The sequence below is a fragment of the Stenella coeruleoalba genome, assembly GCF_951394435.1.
Source record: "Stenella coeruleoalba genome assembly, chromosome: 10".
NCBI classification, from domain to species: domain Eukaryota; kingdom Metazoa; phylum Chordata; class Mammalia; order Artiodactyla; family Delphinidae; genus Stenella; species Stenella coeruleoalba.
Window position 1 is genome coordinate 3,628,305 of NC_137156.1, and position 18,920 is coordinate 3,647,224.

At 42.6% G+C, this 18,920-nt stretch overlaps 1 protein-coding gene across 4 annotated transcripts in view; it reads left to right on the plus strand.

Annotated features, from left to right (window-relative positions):
• Positions 1-18,920, plus strand: part of FARS2 (phenylalanyl-tRNA synthetase 2, mitochondrial) — a 383,264-nt gene that overhangs the window by 66,162 nt on the left and 298,182 nt on the right. For 3 of the 4 annotated variants that reach the window (XM_079933040.1, XM_079933041.1, XM_079933038.1), the window contains exon 3: positions 8,016-8,659. The exons of the other annotated variant lie outside the window; for it this stretch is intronic. In XM_079933040.1, coding sequence (XP_079789166.1) covers positions 8,039-8,659 — 621 coding nt within the window. In that variant the 5' untranslated portion in view covers positions 8,016-8,038. The remainder of the gene's footprint in view (positions 1-8,015; positions 8,660-18,920) is intronic. 4 annotated transcript variants of the gene reach the window in all.

Genomic DNA, 18,920 nt, shown 5'->3' on the forward strand with positions numbered 1-18,920 from the left:
ATCTGTAACGGAGCCTGGTGACCAAGGAATTTTATGTCCCTGAAGAACAAGTATACAGTCATCACACAGTAAAATAAAACTGCTTGCTGTAGTTAACGGATTCCTGAAGTTCCAAGACCTGAAAGAACTCAGCCTTGAAATGCCATTTCTGCAGCTGCTAATGCTGGAAATGAGGCTGATAAATCAACACTAGGAAATGCTTGGCGCTGACCTTGGACCACAGTGAGGTTTGACTGTGAACCCACAGAGAAGACATTGAAGGATTTCGTGTCACTAACGAAGAGATTAGCCACATTTCTCTTCTGCTGGAAGTTGATCAGCCAGTGTAGTAAATAAGTTGAATAGAAGCTGAATTTGGTAATGTTGCACCTCTTTGTGCATTCCTTGAATGAAGGCGGAAATGCTGGAATGGTATTAAATTCAGACAAGCGTGAGGAGAGTAGTGATGAGGATGAGGGTGACGTCATGAATGTAGGTGTGATAGTGGGATTTACAGTAAGGAATATATCTGTGGTCTTCTTCCATTGTTCCTAGCACGGAGCTCCTAAAACCCTTCTGACTGTAATCTGTAACGCATAGGGGCATTCTTCTGTTATGATGTCAGTTTTGTTCTCAGTTCCTGAAAAATGTGTCTGTTGTTATTCATAGAACAAGCCCTTTTCTACTACCCCTGAGTTTATGTTAATGAGGGTAGAAACCCATATTAAAGTGTCAGGAGACAAACGAGCCTTTCTAAAGGCCATGTGCGGGGTGGGGGGGCGTCATTTGAGAAGGATGTTCCAGGCCCATCATCAGATGCCCAGGTTGCGGCTGACGACCACCGCGGTGATAGCCATGCTGTTGTACTTTTCTGAGGCCCTCTTGCAGCCCCGTACAATGAGCTGCACATGTAGCATAGGTAGTAGCTTAGACTGAACTGAACTTTAGTGACTATTTTCCTTAGAAATAAGAAAGATTTTCCCTTACTAAAAGACAGCGTAACGTTTTAGCTTTAACGTGTATTAAAGATTTCATTAACGGGTATCATGGAGAAACATCTGTTTGGCATAAGAGCCAGTATTATCAATTTCCTAGAAAATCTGAATGTCTTGGGGGAGAAAAGCATTGACTGATTGGCATTGTGCTTCTGACAGTTGATTTATAGCTAGGGAAAGGAATTTGGAAAGGCAAAGAAGTTTTTTATATGCCAAGCATTTCATCTGTGGAAAACGAAGAATGTTGCCCACCGTCCTGTTCTACAAGTATCATGTCATTAGCCACTGCAGTTGCTGACCTGTCCAGTGGTTAAGGCTCCACGCTCCCAGTGCAGGGGGCATGGGTTCGATCTCTGGTCAGGGAAAATTCCACATGCCATGCAGCCAAAAAAAAATTACAATACAGTACACCCTGGAAGGAATTCAGGGTGAAGGTCAGAATGAAGCACTCTGTGTGCCGGGAAAACAGGCAATATTTTGGGCCTTTCGGCCCTTAGATAGTTAGAAATATTTCAGGAGAAATTTTTTTTTAATGCTAACCATCATCTGAACCTCAGCAAGTCATAGTATTTATTTATTTATTTTTGGCTGTGTTGGGTCTTGGTTTCAGTGCGAGGGCTTTCTCTAGTTGTGACAAGCGGGGGCCGCTCTTCATCGTGGTGCGCGGGCCTCTCTTGTTGCGGAGCACAGGCTCCAGACGCGCAGGCTCAGTAGTTGTGGCTCACGGGCCTAGTTGCTCCGCGGCATGTGGGATCTTCCCAGACCAGGGCTCGAACCCGTGTCCCCTGCATTAGCAGGCAGATTCTCAACCACTGTGTCACCAGGGAAGCCCCCAGGTGAAATTTTTTATGAACTGTATTCTTGCATCTTCCCTTACTTAGAAAAGCACTTAAAGTTCATTAACTGCAATAGTATTCTTTGTGACTAGTGGTAACCTTGTAGCGAGATGTATGCTTGACTGCACGTACCCCTTCACCAAAATTGCGTATATATTGGCTTCTCCCTCTGCTTCTTAGAAGCAGCTTCTCAGAGTCACTTGAGAGAATGTCTCCTGGACCACAGTCCTCAGTAAGTCCTCAGATAAAACTGAAACTCACAGCTCTCACGTTGTGCATTTCCTTCCGAAGTGGACACCTGTGTTGTTAAAAGTAATCTCTTACCTGGTCACTGAATGCAGTTAATTAAACTACAGCAGCGTTACGTTTATATTGGCATTATTCTTTTGTTTGTTTTTTTGTTATTGTTTTTTAACACCTTTATTGGCGTATAATTGCTTTACAATGGTGTGTTAGTTTCTGCTGTATAACAAAGTGAACCAGCTATACATATACATATATCCCCATATCTCCTCCCTCTTGCGTCTCCTTCCCACCCTCCCTATCCCACCCCTCTAGATGGTCACAAAGCACTGAGCTGATCTCCCTGTGCTATGCAGCTGCTTCCCACTAGCTATCTATTTTACATTTGGTAGTGTATACATGTCCATTATTCTTGATACAATTATAAGTGGGTTTAATACAACCTCTTAAAATGGCTAGAACTCAACTCGCCATATTTTTAAATAACTTTTTCTTATAATAATTCAACTATTTCAAAATAACAGGTTTAATAAAAAATGTAATAGATGTCCATTTAGAAAATTTAGAACTATAAAAGTAGAAAATAAGGACCAGGGATTATAGCCATTGAATCTTACATAGTTCTTCCACGGTTTCTAAATATAGTAAGTGTGTATTTATATATATATATATATATATTTATTTATTTATTTATTTATTTATTTATATAGTTAAGATCATCTCATACATTTTTATATTCTATTTATCACTTTGTCAGTATGTAGTTACGTCATTAAAGCTCTTTGCAGCCATTACACTTTATGACTGCACAATGTTTTACTGTGTGGTTCTACTATAATTTACTTAATATCCCCCTCTCTGGGGAAAGTTTATGTTGTTTGTAATTTTTCTGTATTATAAATCACACTGTAATGAAACTTCTTTGTGTTTCACTTCTGTCTTAATTTGCATTATTTCTTGTGATAATTCCTTGAAGGGTAATTACCGTGCCAAAGGGTATGAACAGGTTTGAGTCTCTTGCTAGTGCTAGATGGCTGCCCAGAAAGGCTGCACCAGTGACACAGGGAACGGCCTTTTTAGAGACATTTTCTTTGCATTCAGCAGGAACAAAAACACTCTTTGCCCGCTCTTTTTGAGCAAAAGTTAATGGAAATTGGCTGTTTCCCTGCCGTTATTTAGTCCAGTACAGTATATAAGCTGTGTGTTGACTGGGCCCAGCTTCATTTTTCTGGGTAGATGCTGTTTCAGCCCTGTCTCTGCAGATTAATGGGACGCACCTGATCTCTTTTGCATGGCCATAACCACATGTGCGTCACATTTGGGTACCATGGCCCTTTCGGTAAGCTAACTGTGCTTTAGAGAAATTACCACTAATTAGTTTCTCCTTTACACACAAGACTGAGGGAGATTGAAGGAAGGACTGTTTAAACCGCTGCAAAATTCATTCATTCTAACAGACAAAATAACATTTACTTGGTGAATGTTGAGATTGTACAGAATATTTTTCTTTATAAGTCTAAAGCTTTCCTTGGGAGATCGGGGTCATCTATTGAAAGTTCCCTTAACTTCCTTTCTTTTGGTCTCAGAAGTTTCAAAGTATTTTTAATCCATTTTCTCATTGGTAACCTCCTTCATTTTTATATGTTCCATTCATGTAAACCCATTTTAATCTGACTTCTGTCTTCACCCAGCCATTGAAATTGCCCTGTTGATGGTCATCTTGTCAAATAGTTCTTTACTTTGCCCCCTGCCTAACATCTTTGCTACATTTGATCCTGTTGGCGAATTTCCTTTCCATCCTTTTCTGTTTTCCCACTTTCTCTTCTCCCTTCCTCTTCTGCCTGGTGTCAGGTGTACTGCTAGCCTCTGAGTGCGCGGTCATTTGGGAAAGAGAGGGGTTGTGTGTCTTCTACTCTCAAGAACCACATAGTCTAGCAGGAAGACAGACAGTTGGTAATAATACAGCATATTAAGAATTGTATATACAGCGGCCCTTGGTTCAGAAATAACCTTGGTTTCCTTCTAGAAACTTCCTGTTCTAGGTTCTGTGAGAACCCTTTGGTTCTTTTACTCTTTATATATCCTTCTTAAAGAGGATAATTGCCAAGAGCTCTGTCTTTTGCCCATTTCTGCTGTTACTCTCACTTTCCAATGGGTTCTTATACATGCTTACGACATTAACTCTTACCCCTATACAAACAAATCCCAAGGTCTCCATTGCTAGTACTGAGCTCTTACCTTATTTGCAAACCTCAGACTGGGTCCTAGAAATTGTGAGATGGCTCTGTCACCCATACTTAACTTCAACATGTCCAAAGTCGTTTCCCTCTCGAACCAAAGACACACATGTGGAAATCATTTGGACAAACAAACAAATAAAATTCATCCCATGTTCTCTGTCTCAGTGGTATTGCTTTCTCTGTTACCTGGTCTCTAGAAGTCTATGGGCCATTTTTAACCTTTAATTCAACTTATCTTGTGTCTTACGTACTAGACAATGAGTTGAGAGCATTATGAACAGGATGCGGTGTAATCCTTTTACTATGAGGTAGGTATTATTTTCTGTATCTATACATGAGAAGCTTGAGGGCCGAAAAACGTCAAATGCTGTGTCCAAGGATAATACACAGAGCGCCCAAGGGGCCGGCCTAGGGTTACAGCCCATGGGTGTCTCTGCTCAGTGTGGCCTTTGCCCGTGATGTTGTACTGACTGTTTTCACGGTCCGTCTCACTATCGCTTCTGTGCCAAAGTGAACACATTTAATATTCACATTTGTACGTTTGTTACTTTCAGCGGCTCTGTAATCCACATGTGTTTGTGACCAGAAGGTATTCTTAGTAATGTGGAAGAACTGTTCAGTGAGTTAAGCTAAAACAGGGCTCAGCAAACTTCTTCTGTAAAGGACAAGATAATAAGTATTTTAGGCCTTGAGGGCGGTACAGTCAACTATTCAGCTCTGACTTTGTAGTGGAAAAGCCTCCACAGACAATATGTAAACAAATGGGCATCACTGGGTTCTTCCAAATGTTATTTTCAAAAACAGGGCATGGGCAGTTTGGGCCCGCAGGTCCTGAGTTGAATGGTATTTCATTTCCACCATCTAAGCGAATGTGTTTTCTTTGATTTATTCATGCATGTATTTAAAATGCATTGAGGTATAATCTAAGTTGCTCAGTTAAGGTAGAAGTTAAGATAGGTAATTACAGAGAAGTAATTTGAATGTAACAGTCTTGGGTCTGTTTTGACTGAGAAATAATTGAGTTGCTCAGAGTTCTGAACTTGGTTCACAGGTAGATGTATGAGTTTTGCAAGTTACAAGATCTAATTGAGGCCTAGATTCTTTGTAAAATAATAAGAGTAATACTTGCCTCACAGAGTTGTTGGAAGGATGAAACGGAAAACCACTTTCCATAGAGGCAGGACCATGGTCGGCGTTATCTTTCTGGGTCTCCTGTATTTTCCAGATGGACTTTCTCACAGAGAGACTTGACAGAGGAAAGAAGAAAGGCATTTACTTTTCAGATGGCAGTGGGAAATCTAGCATAGTCATTATTCTCTCTCTGTAAGAGATGATAATAAAAAAAAACAAATTGTTTTGGGTGGGGAGAAATGACAGATGAGGGCTGAGCAGATAGATTAAAAAGTCTGAAAACAAGGACAAGAAAAGTAAACTTTCCTTAGCAAGCTAGGGGTGGGGTCAGGAGGACCAAGAAAGGACGTGTGGATGGGGCACCTCGGTGGGAGCAGAGCCTGGGGGTGCAGGTGGGCATGGGCATGTGTGGAGCAGAAACAGAAAAAAGGGGGGTCGGCAGCCCATGAATACGGCCTCAGGAGCGCCTTCCCTGGAAGAATCCTGAGCTTGGTGACAGCACATGGCTTTGGAAGCGAGAGATGCTTGTCGTGTCTTGCCAAGGGCGCTGAGCTGGGTCGCTGACAAGCGACCAGCGTGACTTAGTGCTGAGACGCAGGAGGCGGCACGGGCATATTTACAATTGATATCCACCGCAGTGACAGGCCGCTGAGCACTGTGGAGGGGGAGATGGATTTCCACTGAAGTGCAGCCAAAAACACTTTTCGCAACAGCTCTGACAAAATAGTGCCATCAATGAATAAACCCACGGAGTTTCTGGGCATCTTTGAGAGCTTCTAACGGGACGGCCGTCTCAGACCAAGGGGCTCTCCCCAGGTGTCACGTGTGGTTTAACTCGGATCTGGGAGGTCCCGGTTCCATAGGCTGGGTGGGCTGTGCTGTTGGGTACATACCCGCTGTGCTTTGGATGGTAGCGTGGAGCAATGTCCTTCCCTCCTAATGCAGTTTATTAGCATGAAGTTAGGCATTTTCTTGGTATGATTGCAGAGTCCTGGAAGTCAAATCACTACCTGGTTGTATGCTTTATAGTAGCCCAGTGGGTAAAAATGCCACGTTTTAGAAGATGTTATTTGGCAGATTTAAGTTCATGGTAAATTTTTTATGAACCTAGAGATTTGACCTCTAAAGATCTTCATGCCTGAGATCCCCGAGTCAATTTAAACTTGCTCGTGGACCAGCAGAGAAGTATCCAGAATCCTTCAGTGTTGTCTTAACACTCCCTGTACCTTAGAGTTTGGGCCGCTATACCTGGATCTTTGTCACCTCATTTTTGATGTGAACAGCCTATGAGTGAGTTCCAGCTGTGAAATCTGGTCCTCTTCTTATTAAATTCTGGGCATTAAAAAGAAGATCTGGTCAATACGCTGTGTCCTGGCTGCTCTGCGTCTCTTCGCAAGTGAGTTTAGGCCTGCTCCTGGTTTCCTGTGGGTGCCCAGTAGAAAGTTGCTCTTTTACAAAAGAGACATGTAATTGATGGGATCCTACAATGGTATTAAGTTTAAATGACATGACCAGATGTGAGGACAGAAAAGATTTGCATCTATAAAAATAATTTCAGCTGTCCACTGGTATAGTCTATCACTCTGTGTAATATTTCCTTAAGTTTTTCATTTTTATTTTTAAAAAATCACATAAAAATAGCGATTACCTAAATTGGTGTATTTTATTGGAAACATCCAAAAGAAAAGCTTTGCTCATGTCATCCTGTAATATGGTGAACTAATCAGAAGTCACATGTTGTCAGGAGTGAGCAGAGCTTGGTGGTTAACGAGGGTGAAATGGGCAGGATGGCGTTTCAGACATTCTCCTTCCATCCTTCAGAGACATGACGTAATCATGGGTTTCCTTTAAGGAATGAGACCCCCCAAAAGTAGTCAAAATAAAAGAAAGTCATGGGACTTCCCTGGTGGCGCAGTGGTGAAGAATCCACCTGCCAATGCAGGGGACACAGGTTCGAGCCCTGGTCTGGGAAGATCCCACATGCGTGGAGCAACTAAGCCCGCGAGCCACAACTACTGAGCCTGTGCTCTAGAGCCCACGAGCCACAACTACAGAGCCTGCGCTCTAGAGCCCGCGAGCCACAACTACTGAACCCACGTACCACAACTACTGAAGCCCACGTGCCGAGAGCCCGTGCTCCACAACAAGAGAACCCACTGCAGTGAGAAGCCCACGCACCGCAACGAAGAGTAGCCCCCGCTCACCGCAACTAGAGCCCGCACGCAGCCAAAAACAAAACAAAAAAATAAATAAATTAAAAAAGAAAGAAAGTCATCACGTTGATAGTTTTATTCAGCGTGAGGGGTCCGGGACATGATGTGACCTGATAAGGGAAATTTTCTTTACACTCGGGAGGACAGCTAGAGATTAGGGATCTAAGCGTGACGTCCGTGATTCTCTTGATGTGGAGCAGAGGGTATAAGCCTCTGGGCAGATTTCCTTAACTGGCTGTTCGCTCTGAGTGGCGGAGGGGGAGGCAGACATCAGTAGGGTGATGGGGAGCTGGTGGGAGACAGGGCCCTCCCGCCCCCCCACCCCTTACTTTCTGCAGAGTGAACCATGACTGGTGCTTATGTGTGTGCTCTTTCCAGAACCCGTGAAAGGAGTTGCTGCGATGGTTTGCTGGGCTCTCAGGAGAGCTGCCCAGGTGCGCGTCCACCTGGCGAGGAAGGCCAGCGGGGTCTGCCGAGGCCCTGAGCATCAGGCCTCGGGCGCGAGGCCCGCTGCCCCGGAGCCCGCCACCCGAGGAGCCCTCGGGGCCCTGGGCGGCACGGTGGAGCTGCTGGGCAAGTCCTACCCCCAGGATGGCTACAGCAACCTGTCCCGCAAGGTCCTGTCCAGGGTCGGCAGGAACCTGCACAACCGGCCGCATCACCCGCTGTGGCTGATCAAGGAGAGGGTGAAGCAGCACTTCTACGCGCAGTACGTGGGCCGCTCGGGGACGCCTCTCTTCTCTGTCTACGACGACCTCTCCCCGGTGGTCACCACCTGGCAGAACTTCGACAGCCTGCTCGTCCCGGCCGACCACCCCAGCCGGAAGAAGGGCGACAGCTATTACCTGAACGCGACCCACATGCTGCGCGCGCACACGTCCGCGCACCAGTGGGACCTGCTGCGCGCGGGGCTAGATGCCTTCTTGGTGGTGGGCGACGTGTACCGGCGTGACCAGATCGACGCCCAGCACCACCCTGTGTTCCACCAGCTGGAGGCCGTGCGGCTCTTCTCCCGGCACCAGGTGAGTGCGGCCCCTCTCGGGCTTGGAGGACAGCCTGTGTGGTCTCGCGGAGGCCACTGCGGTTTATGTCAGCCAAGCCCCACGGGGTCCTTGACCGTGTTCTGCACCTGTGCGTTATCCATCCTGGGTGGCGTCCTCTGTGTAGGCGGAGCTCAGTGTTTTCTGGCTGATGTGTTGTGTCAGTAGCCGCAGAAATTGGCAGGCCTTTGTTTCCTTGTGTCAGTCCTTCTCCTTCCAGTCCCAACGTGCCTGTCTCTGGGTTTTCCTTATGAGTGGGTAGTCAGTGGCTCACAGTTACCGCCAGTCCCGGATGACTCGAGATGCAGCCCTGAGACCCGTGGTCTGGTTACCCCACATCTCAGTTAGCGGAGGTTAATTACATGTTCCTGGTGTTAGGCATGAATGAATTTCTTAGGTAGCCTGGGGACTGGTGGTTTAGCGGCTGAGCCTGTAAGCTGTCTTCTTGTCCCGCACTCTGTCCTTACCGTCCCCTGCTTTACACCTGTGGGTGCTTTACATGTTTTCTTTTTGAGACATTTTCATTATTGCTCTTCTTGAAATACGTGTTTGGATGCATAGAGCCTTTTTGATCAGGAAATCTGATATTCCGGCCATTCTCTAAAGCACCCAACTCCTTGCGCCTGTTAGCTGACATCCTAATACATTGTGCGCAGCTTTTTTCTTTTTTTTTTGGCAATTTATGAATATTCCTTAAAGCTTGAGTCTATTTCCTAAAAAAGTGCAGTATCACTTGTCTTTCATTAACATATTTTAAAACCGTCACCGTTTTTATGTGAGAAACAAATGGAATTAATGAGGCATTGCTCCTATAGTACTTCTTCCAAACACGTTCACTGAAACAGGGGGAATAATTGTCACAAAACTCCTTCCCACAAAACACCAGGTTAGTGGGTTGTCGGATATGAGCAGGAACAGTATAGGATCCTCAGGCTGGTGAGTAACCGCCGTGTGTTGTGTTAAATGAGTCGTGTTTTAGGAGAGAGGGCCGTTAGCTTCAGGATGTGCTGCCTTCCTGGGAATTCGTGATAATTCAGAAATAGGTATTAGCTTTACACAAAAGGCCACCCAGGCTTGATCCCAGAGCTGCTTGGATGAGCGCTTTTGCTACTAGGAAAAGCTGACTATTTTCTGTGTTAGGAGTAATAACTATTAACAAGGATACAGATTTATTAGGAAACAAAAGGGAAATGGACAAAGACAGGTTGAAGTCTGGGAAATATGACCAAGTGATGGAATATCGCCTACAGCTAATGAGCCAGCGGAGGTGTGACACCAGTGACAGGGTGTCCAGGTCACGGCAGTGGCAGGTGCACAGCCCAGTTTATCTCATTACAAAAATGAGCAAGGATGGTGCTCCCTGGTTGGTAAGCCTGCAAGCCGTGGGAATGGCAGAGGAGAGGAGCTGCGAGACACACACTGGTGTGTTAGTGGTGGAAAAAATCCAGGCTCCCTTAGACGGTGGGAAACAGGGAGCGGGTAGGGAATTAACTTCATCTCATTTCACACTTGTGCGGGGTCTGGTCCAGTTTAGCGGGGAGCAGGCGCGAGTTAGAAAGATTCTGCTTCTAGTTAGAAAGATTACACACACACACATGTACACGTATGTGTCTAAGAATATAGTTTGATAAAGTAATTCCACGTGCCGTGTTTCGTTTACTCCTCGTAATAAAAACTTGTGAGACAGATTATTTCCACTTCAACCACAAGGAATCTGAAGCCCCAGTAGGTTAGCAACTTGCCCAGTATTACCCAGCCAGCTGGTGGCAGAGTCAACCCTGAACTCCACCTGTTCTACTGTGGTCTGTTGCTTTTCATAGAGGAGCTGCTTGGGACCCAAGCGGGGCTTTAGTTCCAGGAACGGTGTTGGAGAGAGAGGGGTGGAGTTTTGTGGATTCCTGGCCTCAGCTATAGTGTTGGTACTAAGTCTGAACTAATCTTAAATCTCAAAAACATTCGTTTCCTTCTTTCAGTTTATTACCCTAGGAATAGGATTTTTCTCAATAGTTTTAATCATGCTACATATATAATTTATAAAACTATATTGTCATCCTTTAAAGTTTTCCTGTTATTTCATAATCTCGGTAATCATTGTTTTCATCACTACATGGTATATTTCAGCAAGGAGGAAAGTGCACAGAGAGGTGTGGGGTAAAGGAACGAGGATAAACACAGAAATGAATGAACTATGACGATGTATATTTTATTTAACTATTAATTGTGAATAAAACCCTTCTGTGTTTCGAGACAAGGTACGATGTATCAGTATTCACAAATATAAATGTGTTAAATTTACCAATTTAAAGACACACCTTACCAGACTGGACATGTCCATTAGAGAGGCCCGAAGTAGAGCCACACCACAGGTTGAGAGTAAAGGGCAGGAAAATATATATCAAGCAAATACTTACTAAAGGAAAGCTGGCAAAGCAGTTATTAATATTAGATAGAATAGAATATATGGAAGAAATATTAACTATGAATAAAGAGGGATAATACATCGACCAGGATGCTTTATGACTTAGGAATTTTAACGTGCCCGACATCATAGCCGTAATATAGAAACCGAAACTGAAGAAATAAAAGTTAAGTTTGACAAATTCATAATCATAGTAGAAGATTTTAAATGACCTCAATCGAAAACCAATGGATTAAGCAGACAAAGTGAGTAAAGATACAGGAAATCTGAAAAATATGGTTAAGAGGCTTGATTATGTTTATGTTTAAAATGCTGTAACTGTGTGTGTGTGTGTGTGTGTGTGTGTGTGTGTGTGTGTGTGTATTTCTGTGTGTTTGGACAGACAGACAGACAGACATATACATAAATCCTAGTCACATAGTCACATGGAATAACTTAAAAAAATAAGGGGCTTCCCTAGTGGTTCATTGGTTAATAATCCACATGCCAGTGCAGGAGACACGGGTTTGAGCCCTGGTCCGGGAAGATCCCACATGCCGAGGAGCAACTAAGCCCATGCGCCCCAACTACTGAGCCCGTGTGCCACAACTACTGAAGCCCACATGCCTGGAGCCCGTGCTCCACAACAAGAGAAGCCACCGCAATGAGGAGCCCGTGCACCGCAACAAAGAGTAGCCCCTGCTTGCTGCAACTAGAGAAACCCTGCGTGCAGCAACGAAGACCCAGTGCAGCCAAAAAAAAAAAAAATAAATAAATAAATTTTAAAAAAACATGTTGCCCATGTACTAGGTGACAGTTGAAGTCGTAAACAAATGTCAAAGAATCAGTAACATTAATAGAACCATGCCTGACTACAATGTAGTTGATGTAGAAAGCAGTAAGAAAAGGATAAAGAAGTTTCCATATCCTCAGCCATCTAAAGATTCACAACTATAGATTCATGGGTTAAAGAGAAATATTAGGATGTATCAGAAGTTACTTACCACTCACCAACAATGAAAATACTCACTTCAAACTGCTCGGGCATGGGGGAAATAGTCACTTTATTACGTAGGAACTTGGTCGACCCACTTAAGTTGTACCATCACAGTTAACATTAATAAAGCAAAATGGACGGGATGCAGCTAAAAAAAAAGTATGGGCCATACATTTCGTTTTAAATATATTATTAAAAAAAATTAAAACCCTGCTAAAAGCAAACAACATTGTTCTCAAAAGTGGGAATTGGGTTGTATAGTTTTTAGTAGTCCCAAGTCCTACAAAACAGACACAGCACCTGGAATAGCAGAACCCCAAACCACAGACAACTCCCCAACACCCTGGCTGACAGCGTCTCGCTAAGCGCTTCACCGCTGGCTGGCAGATCTGCACTGTGTCAGAAACTGAGACGGTGGGGGAAGCTGGGGGCCGAGAAGAGGAGAACTTCCTTAGGAGTCTCCCAGAGAACAAACTGTGGGAACCAGATTGACTAGAGGGGTTTGACATTAAGTCCTGGTGGTAACACTGTTCACCAGTGGCCACTACCATCACAGAAAGCGGGGCAGTCAGACTTACATGTCTCCTGATGGAAGAATACAATGCCACCTGTGAAGTCCTGCCCAAAACTTTGGACCTAAATCAGTTCAAATAGCTAGATCCAACAACCAAATTTATAGGAGATACAGAGGACAGAGAAACACATTAAACTATACCATGTAGATGTGATAAGCAAAATCCAGCCTGACGAAATTCTACAGCAGTGTTCCTCAAGATGAGATCTGCATAATGAAATAAGTACAAGAATCAGAAGTAAGTGATTAGAAATGTTCAGACCGTCATAGTCAAGCCTGTTGTCAGAGGACTTCTGTGGCTCTGCATGCAGACTGGTCCAGGTGTTCCCAGATGCTCTTGGTGAGCTGCATGTGCTCAGTCTGGGTGGTGGTTTTGTGCAGTAGCACCGTGTATCATTTCGAGACCGATTAGAAATCTAAAACTGTCTCTTTACCGTAGACAGTTTGAGAAGCACTGCTCTACGGGATAAATGATTCAGTTTCTTCAAATAAAAGCAAGGAAAACAAAAGGGGAAGACAGTAGATGGTGCCTATAGGTTAAAAGGACAGATCTCACTCACAGTGTGTAGATCCTATCAAGAGAAAACACCTTTCAAGAAAAAAGATTTGAGACCATTGGAAATTTGAACACCAACGGAATATTTGAATTTAAGGAGTTCTTTATTTTTACTTTTCTAAGGTATAACAATGGTAGTGTATTTTTATACAGTCATTCTCTTTCAGAGATACATATTGAAATACACGTGAGCAAAATGATGTCTGGATTTTCTTCAAAATAATGAGGGGTAGGTGTCTGGGGATGAATGTAAGAGGATTGGTCATGAATTGTCAATTATTGAAGCCGGGTGTTGGATACATGATGAATCCAACATTATCCTTTCTATTTTTGCATGTGTTTGAAATTTTCCTAATAAAAGTTCGAAGAAAAAGACTGAAGGAAAACATTGGGATCAGTCAGTCTGTCAATAAAAAAAAAAAATTTTGCTGAACATGAACTGGGATCCGGGGCTGTAAGACGGTATCACACAGTCACGAGGAGGTCCCTGGTTTCACGGGGAAGACAACAGTTAAGATTCAAAAAATAACGGGAGGCGGGAGATACTAAACACTAGAGCGTGAGCACAGGTTACATTCAGTGGAAAACTGAAACCGATTAAATCTAGAATTAATAGCCTCTCTTCGATCATTCTGAGATGATTTTACTGTGAGGTTTTATAAAATCTGAAAGACTTGTAGTCTTTCTCAAAAAATAGAAAAAGAGGGACCTATCAAACTCATTTCATGTTAGACTTGTTAATAAATTAGATAAAAAAGATAATATTAGAGGTTTCATCTTTATGAACACAGATTCTCCTCATTTCTAATGAACAGGTACAGAATTATTAAATGAAATGTTTGCAAATGTAATTTGTTGGAGTATTGTGTCCTACCACATTATTACTATGCATGTATTACATTGTATGATATTAACTGATACAAGGGGAAAAAGCATGTGATCACCTCAGTAGATGTGGGAAAATCATTTGGTGGCATTTAACGTTTTAGGACGTTAAGAAAGCATTTGATGACATTAATATGATAAAAACTTTTAGCGAGCTAGGAACAGAAGGGAACTTCCTTAACATTATAAATGATATTTGTCAAGCACTCACAGCATACATCATAATTAGTGGTGAGTCATTATAAACAGTCCCATCAAATTAGCAACAATTCAGGGTTGCTTGCCATCACTGTGTGGGAGGTTCTAGTTTATGCAGTAAACCGGAAAGAAATGAAGATCTAAGCATTGGGAAACATGATATAAAGCTGCCTCATTTATGGATGACATGATGGGCTACCTAGGAAATTGAATAGATATCCAGATCAATTATTAGTGCTAATAAGAGAGTTCAGCAGTGCTGTTGGATACAAAGACAATATACAAAAATACATTTCTTATCTACAGCTAATAGCCAGTTAGAAAATAAAATGGAATAAAGATTTTATTCATAACATCAACTAAAACTTCGAAGAATCTAGGTATCATTGTTGCAGAAGATGTTCAAGATACTTGTAGATAAAATTATCAGATATTATTAAAAGACGTAAAGGAAGAAGAGACAAAGGAAAGGAAGGAGAGACAAAGGAACGATATACCATGTTCCTAGATTCATGAAGATGACAGCTTTCCCCAAATCAATCTATAAATTCATCGTAAATCTAATAAAAATGTCTACTGCGTGTTTTGGAGAAGTTGAAGGACTGATTTTCAAATTTATAGGAAGAGCAAGTTTACAAATAGCCAGAAAAAAATTTAAGCGCACCAGTGTAAGGGGACACGCCTTACCAAGCATCAAGACTCATAATGCTCCAGTTATTAAGATGGTTTTGCATTGGCACAAGCTTAGTCAAATAGAGAACTTTGAAACAGCTCTCCTCATATTTGGGAGTTCGTTTTCATTATAAAATGGAAGTGATGTTAATAAGTGGGGAGATGATGGATTCCACATGAATTGCTCTGAGACAGTTGTCTGTAGAGGAAAGAACACTTGGTCTCTACCTCACACCAAATGCAAAATTCAACTCCGGATGGTTTCACAATCCATTTGTGAAAAGGAAGTCTTCAAAACTTGAGAAGAAAATACAAGAGATTATTGTTATCACCTTGTGGGTAGAACACAGTCTCTTAAATCGAGAATTCCTAAACAAGAAAAATCCTTAGTGGAAGAAAAATTTTAAAGTTGACTGCGTTAAGGTAAAACTTAACACCTAATAAAAGAATTCTTAAACAAAGTTAAAAGGCAAGCATCAGGCTGGGTGGAGAAATCTGCTATGCATATAACTAACAGAGGATTATTGTTGATCAAATATAAAGGTCTCAGTATGATAAAAAGAATCCAGTAGGAAAAAATCTGAAATACCAAGAGTTGGCCGATATGTGGAGCCGTGAGAATGCTCTGAGGGAGTATAAAACCCACACCTGGAACCCCACTCTCAAGTGTGTAGTTCAGATGCGTCTTGAGTGCTTCTATCAGCAGATAGTGAGAATGTTCATAGCACTATCAGTATGGTATGGTACTCATATATTTGTGAAAATGAATAAATCACAATCAAATATATTAACATGAATGAATATAGAAAGTAGCATTAGGCAAAGAAAGTTTTAAAAGCCTACACTGCATGATTGCATTTATGTAAAGTTTAAGACGTGGGCAGAGCTAACCAATATATTATTTTGGTGTTTGTGCATGTGTGGACAAGTTATGGAAAGCAGGGGAATAATTTAAACATTAAGTTTGGTTGTTACCTCTACAAGGAGTGGCAGGGGATTGTGATCAGTTACGGGCATGCAAGGGGCTGCAAGGTTTTTGGTACTATTCTCTTTTCTGAAAATGGATATGGGTGGTGAGCAAACATGTATGTGCTTTTATTACTATTTAAAATGACATTATACACTTTTTATAAATCGATCGTGTAATTTTTTTTTAAGAAAGAAAAATGGGCAAAGAACATTAACAGCCTGTTGATGGAAGAAGCATGAGATCAGCCAATAAACAAGGATCGGTTTTATCGGTAAATAAGGAAATGCAAATTAAAGCAACCAGATATTCCTACAAACTGATTAGATTAGCAAAATTTAATAATCTTGACAATACCGAGTATCTAGAGGAACCATAAATCTTACACCCTTCGACGGGGAGCGTATGTAGTTGCCACCACCTTGTAGAGTTATTTGGTAGTTTTCCTTTTTTTTTTTTTTCTTTCTCAAATTGTGCGCTCTGGGATCTGGCATTTTTCTTCTAGGTGTTACAAATAAGGGACAATGGGCTCTAAGTGTGCATTGAGTGCTTCACAGCAGTTAACATAAATAAACTAGAGGTACCATGTCAACTTGGATGAGGTTTTAATAAAACGTTGAGAGAAGCAAATAAATTATGAGTGATACTAAACTAGGATATCTTCCTAATAGGTATTTCAAAATGTGCCCAGCAATACGTGCTCTCACGGTGTGCTTAGTCTGTGCTCCTTCCCTCTCGCTCTCTGTCTGCGTGCACTAGCTCCAGCTCCTCCTCCACACACACGCATGCATGCACACCACAGCCACACAGTTTTTTTGTTACATAAATTTGTAGGTAGGTGTGAAAAAAGTACATGGGAACGATAAACACCGAAAGCAAGACAGTGACTTCCTGTGAGGTGAAGGCAGGGCGAGTGGTGGTGGCACAGGCGTCACCAGTGTTTGCAAAGGAATCAAGATGTTATGGAGTTTTTGGAACGTAGAAGGATCTCTGAGACTGAAAAGTTTGAAAACCACTGTTCTATAGCTTCGAAACTAAATTTTTGGAAAACATTTATTGAGACATTTATTTTTGCAAAAGATAGCAGATTTCATGTGTTTGCTGGACCCACTGGAGGGAGCCCATATGAATCCTGTACCTATTTAATCTGATTTAAATATATTAATTAAAAAGTACACACCTGGACCAGTGCTCGAAGAAGCTCCACTTTCCTTTGGTCTCCGGAGATGCCTGTCCAGTCTCGCTGGTGGTGCCCTGTTCAGGGGGCCTGCGAATGCACGGGGTGGGCAGGGGGCAGACATTCTGCAGTTTACTCTCCACTCTTGGCTGCAGAGGCTTTGTTTCCTCCGTGTCTCTATCCCTGTTTGATGATTTCCTCTGGGTAGGTGTTATCCAGGGTCTTTCTATTACATACACTTGTGCAAATGATAGTTTATTCATGCTGAGCCTTCCTTCCTGCCTAGTCCCGTCTTCATTATTGTAAAAAAAAATTCTAAATGCTACGTTTCTTCCTCCGTTCCTTCCTTTCCCCCTTCTCCCCTCCCCCCTTCTTTCTTTTTTTTTTTTTTGGTAAATTTATTTATTTATTTTTGTCTGCCTTGAATTTTTTGAAATTTTTACTGGTCTACGAAATACAAAACTTTAGGTCTTAATAACTGAAGATGTGGTGATATTATGGAGACGTTGTAAATATTTTATAATATATGATTCATGAATATTCACACAGAAACAAAGGAGCATATTTTCATAGAAGAGATAAATGAAGTTGTATAGAGCAGTAAGCTTTTTTTTCTTAGTTTTTTTTTTTTTTTTTGGCTGCATTGGGTCTTCGTTGCTGCACGTGGGCTCTCTCTAGCTGCGGTGAGCGGAGGCTACTCTTCGTTGCGGTGCACGGGCTTCTCATTGCGGTGGCTTCTCTTGTTGCGGAGCACAGGCTCTAGGCACGCGGGCTTCAGTAGTTGTGGCACATGGGCTCAGTAGGTGTGGCTCATGAACTCTAGAGTGCAAGCTCAGTAGTTGTGGCGCACGGGCTTAGTTGCTTCGTGGCATGTGGGATCTTCCTGGACCAGGGCTTGAACCCGTGTCCCCTGCGTTGGCAGGCGGATTCTTAACCACTGTGACACCAGGGAAGTCCTGAGAAGTAAGCTTTTGCTATAATTTTGACCACAACGATTGCTATATACTACTTCATCACGATGTCTGTGTGAGGTTCATATCCCATCCCATGCCCCTTTTTATAAGTGATCACTGTTGCTCCCCGTTTCCCCCTGTAGGAGTGCGGGTAAGGGACTTCTCCATAGACTTGTCTGCAATGGCTCAATCCTGGTATAGACATCCTTCATTACAAACAACCCCTTTAGCCTCTATCGTGGTCCATTCTTGTTAGAAAACCACTCTCATTTATCATTAGAAAATTTTATTTTTCTCCCTTTGATACTGTCTCCCACTTTACAGATGGTTCATTAGAACCCTACTGTTCCTGGGCTGCTTTTCCCGGGCTCCCCCAGTGTCAGTCTTGTGGTGATCCAAGCACAGTCTCTTTCTTCTTGCTCTCTACCCCGAATCACTCTTCTGTCCTTCAGTGAATGACAGGTTTTATTCTCCACCATGTGGTGATTGGGTTTCCTTAATGGCCTCATGTGGAGTGGGCTTTATTGAAGGCGTTTTTATTTGGCCTTGATAGATTATAGTCACCATGTTTCCCTAATCTCTTCCTGAAAATCTTTTAGGAAGGACTCCCCCTGTCAGAGACACACTTACACTGAAATGGCTTTTCTGTTTTAAAATTCTTTTTCTCTACCCAAATGTTTACTCTGGCATATCTCTTGACAATGAAGCAAAAGGTGGCTGGTCACAGCCAGGACCCACGATATGTTGGACTTGGGTAACACCCGGTTACTGGGGGGCAGAGGGGGGTTTACAGCGAGCCTGGTCTCTGTTTTCTGTGGCGCAGCGCCTGTGCAGATAATTAGTTCTTGCTTATGACAAGGCCGGGA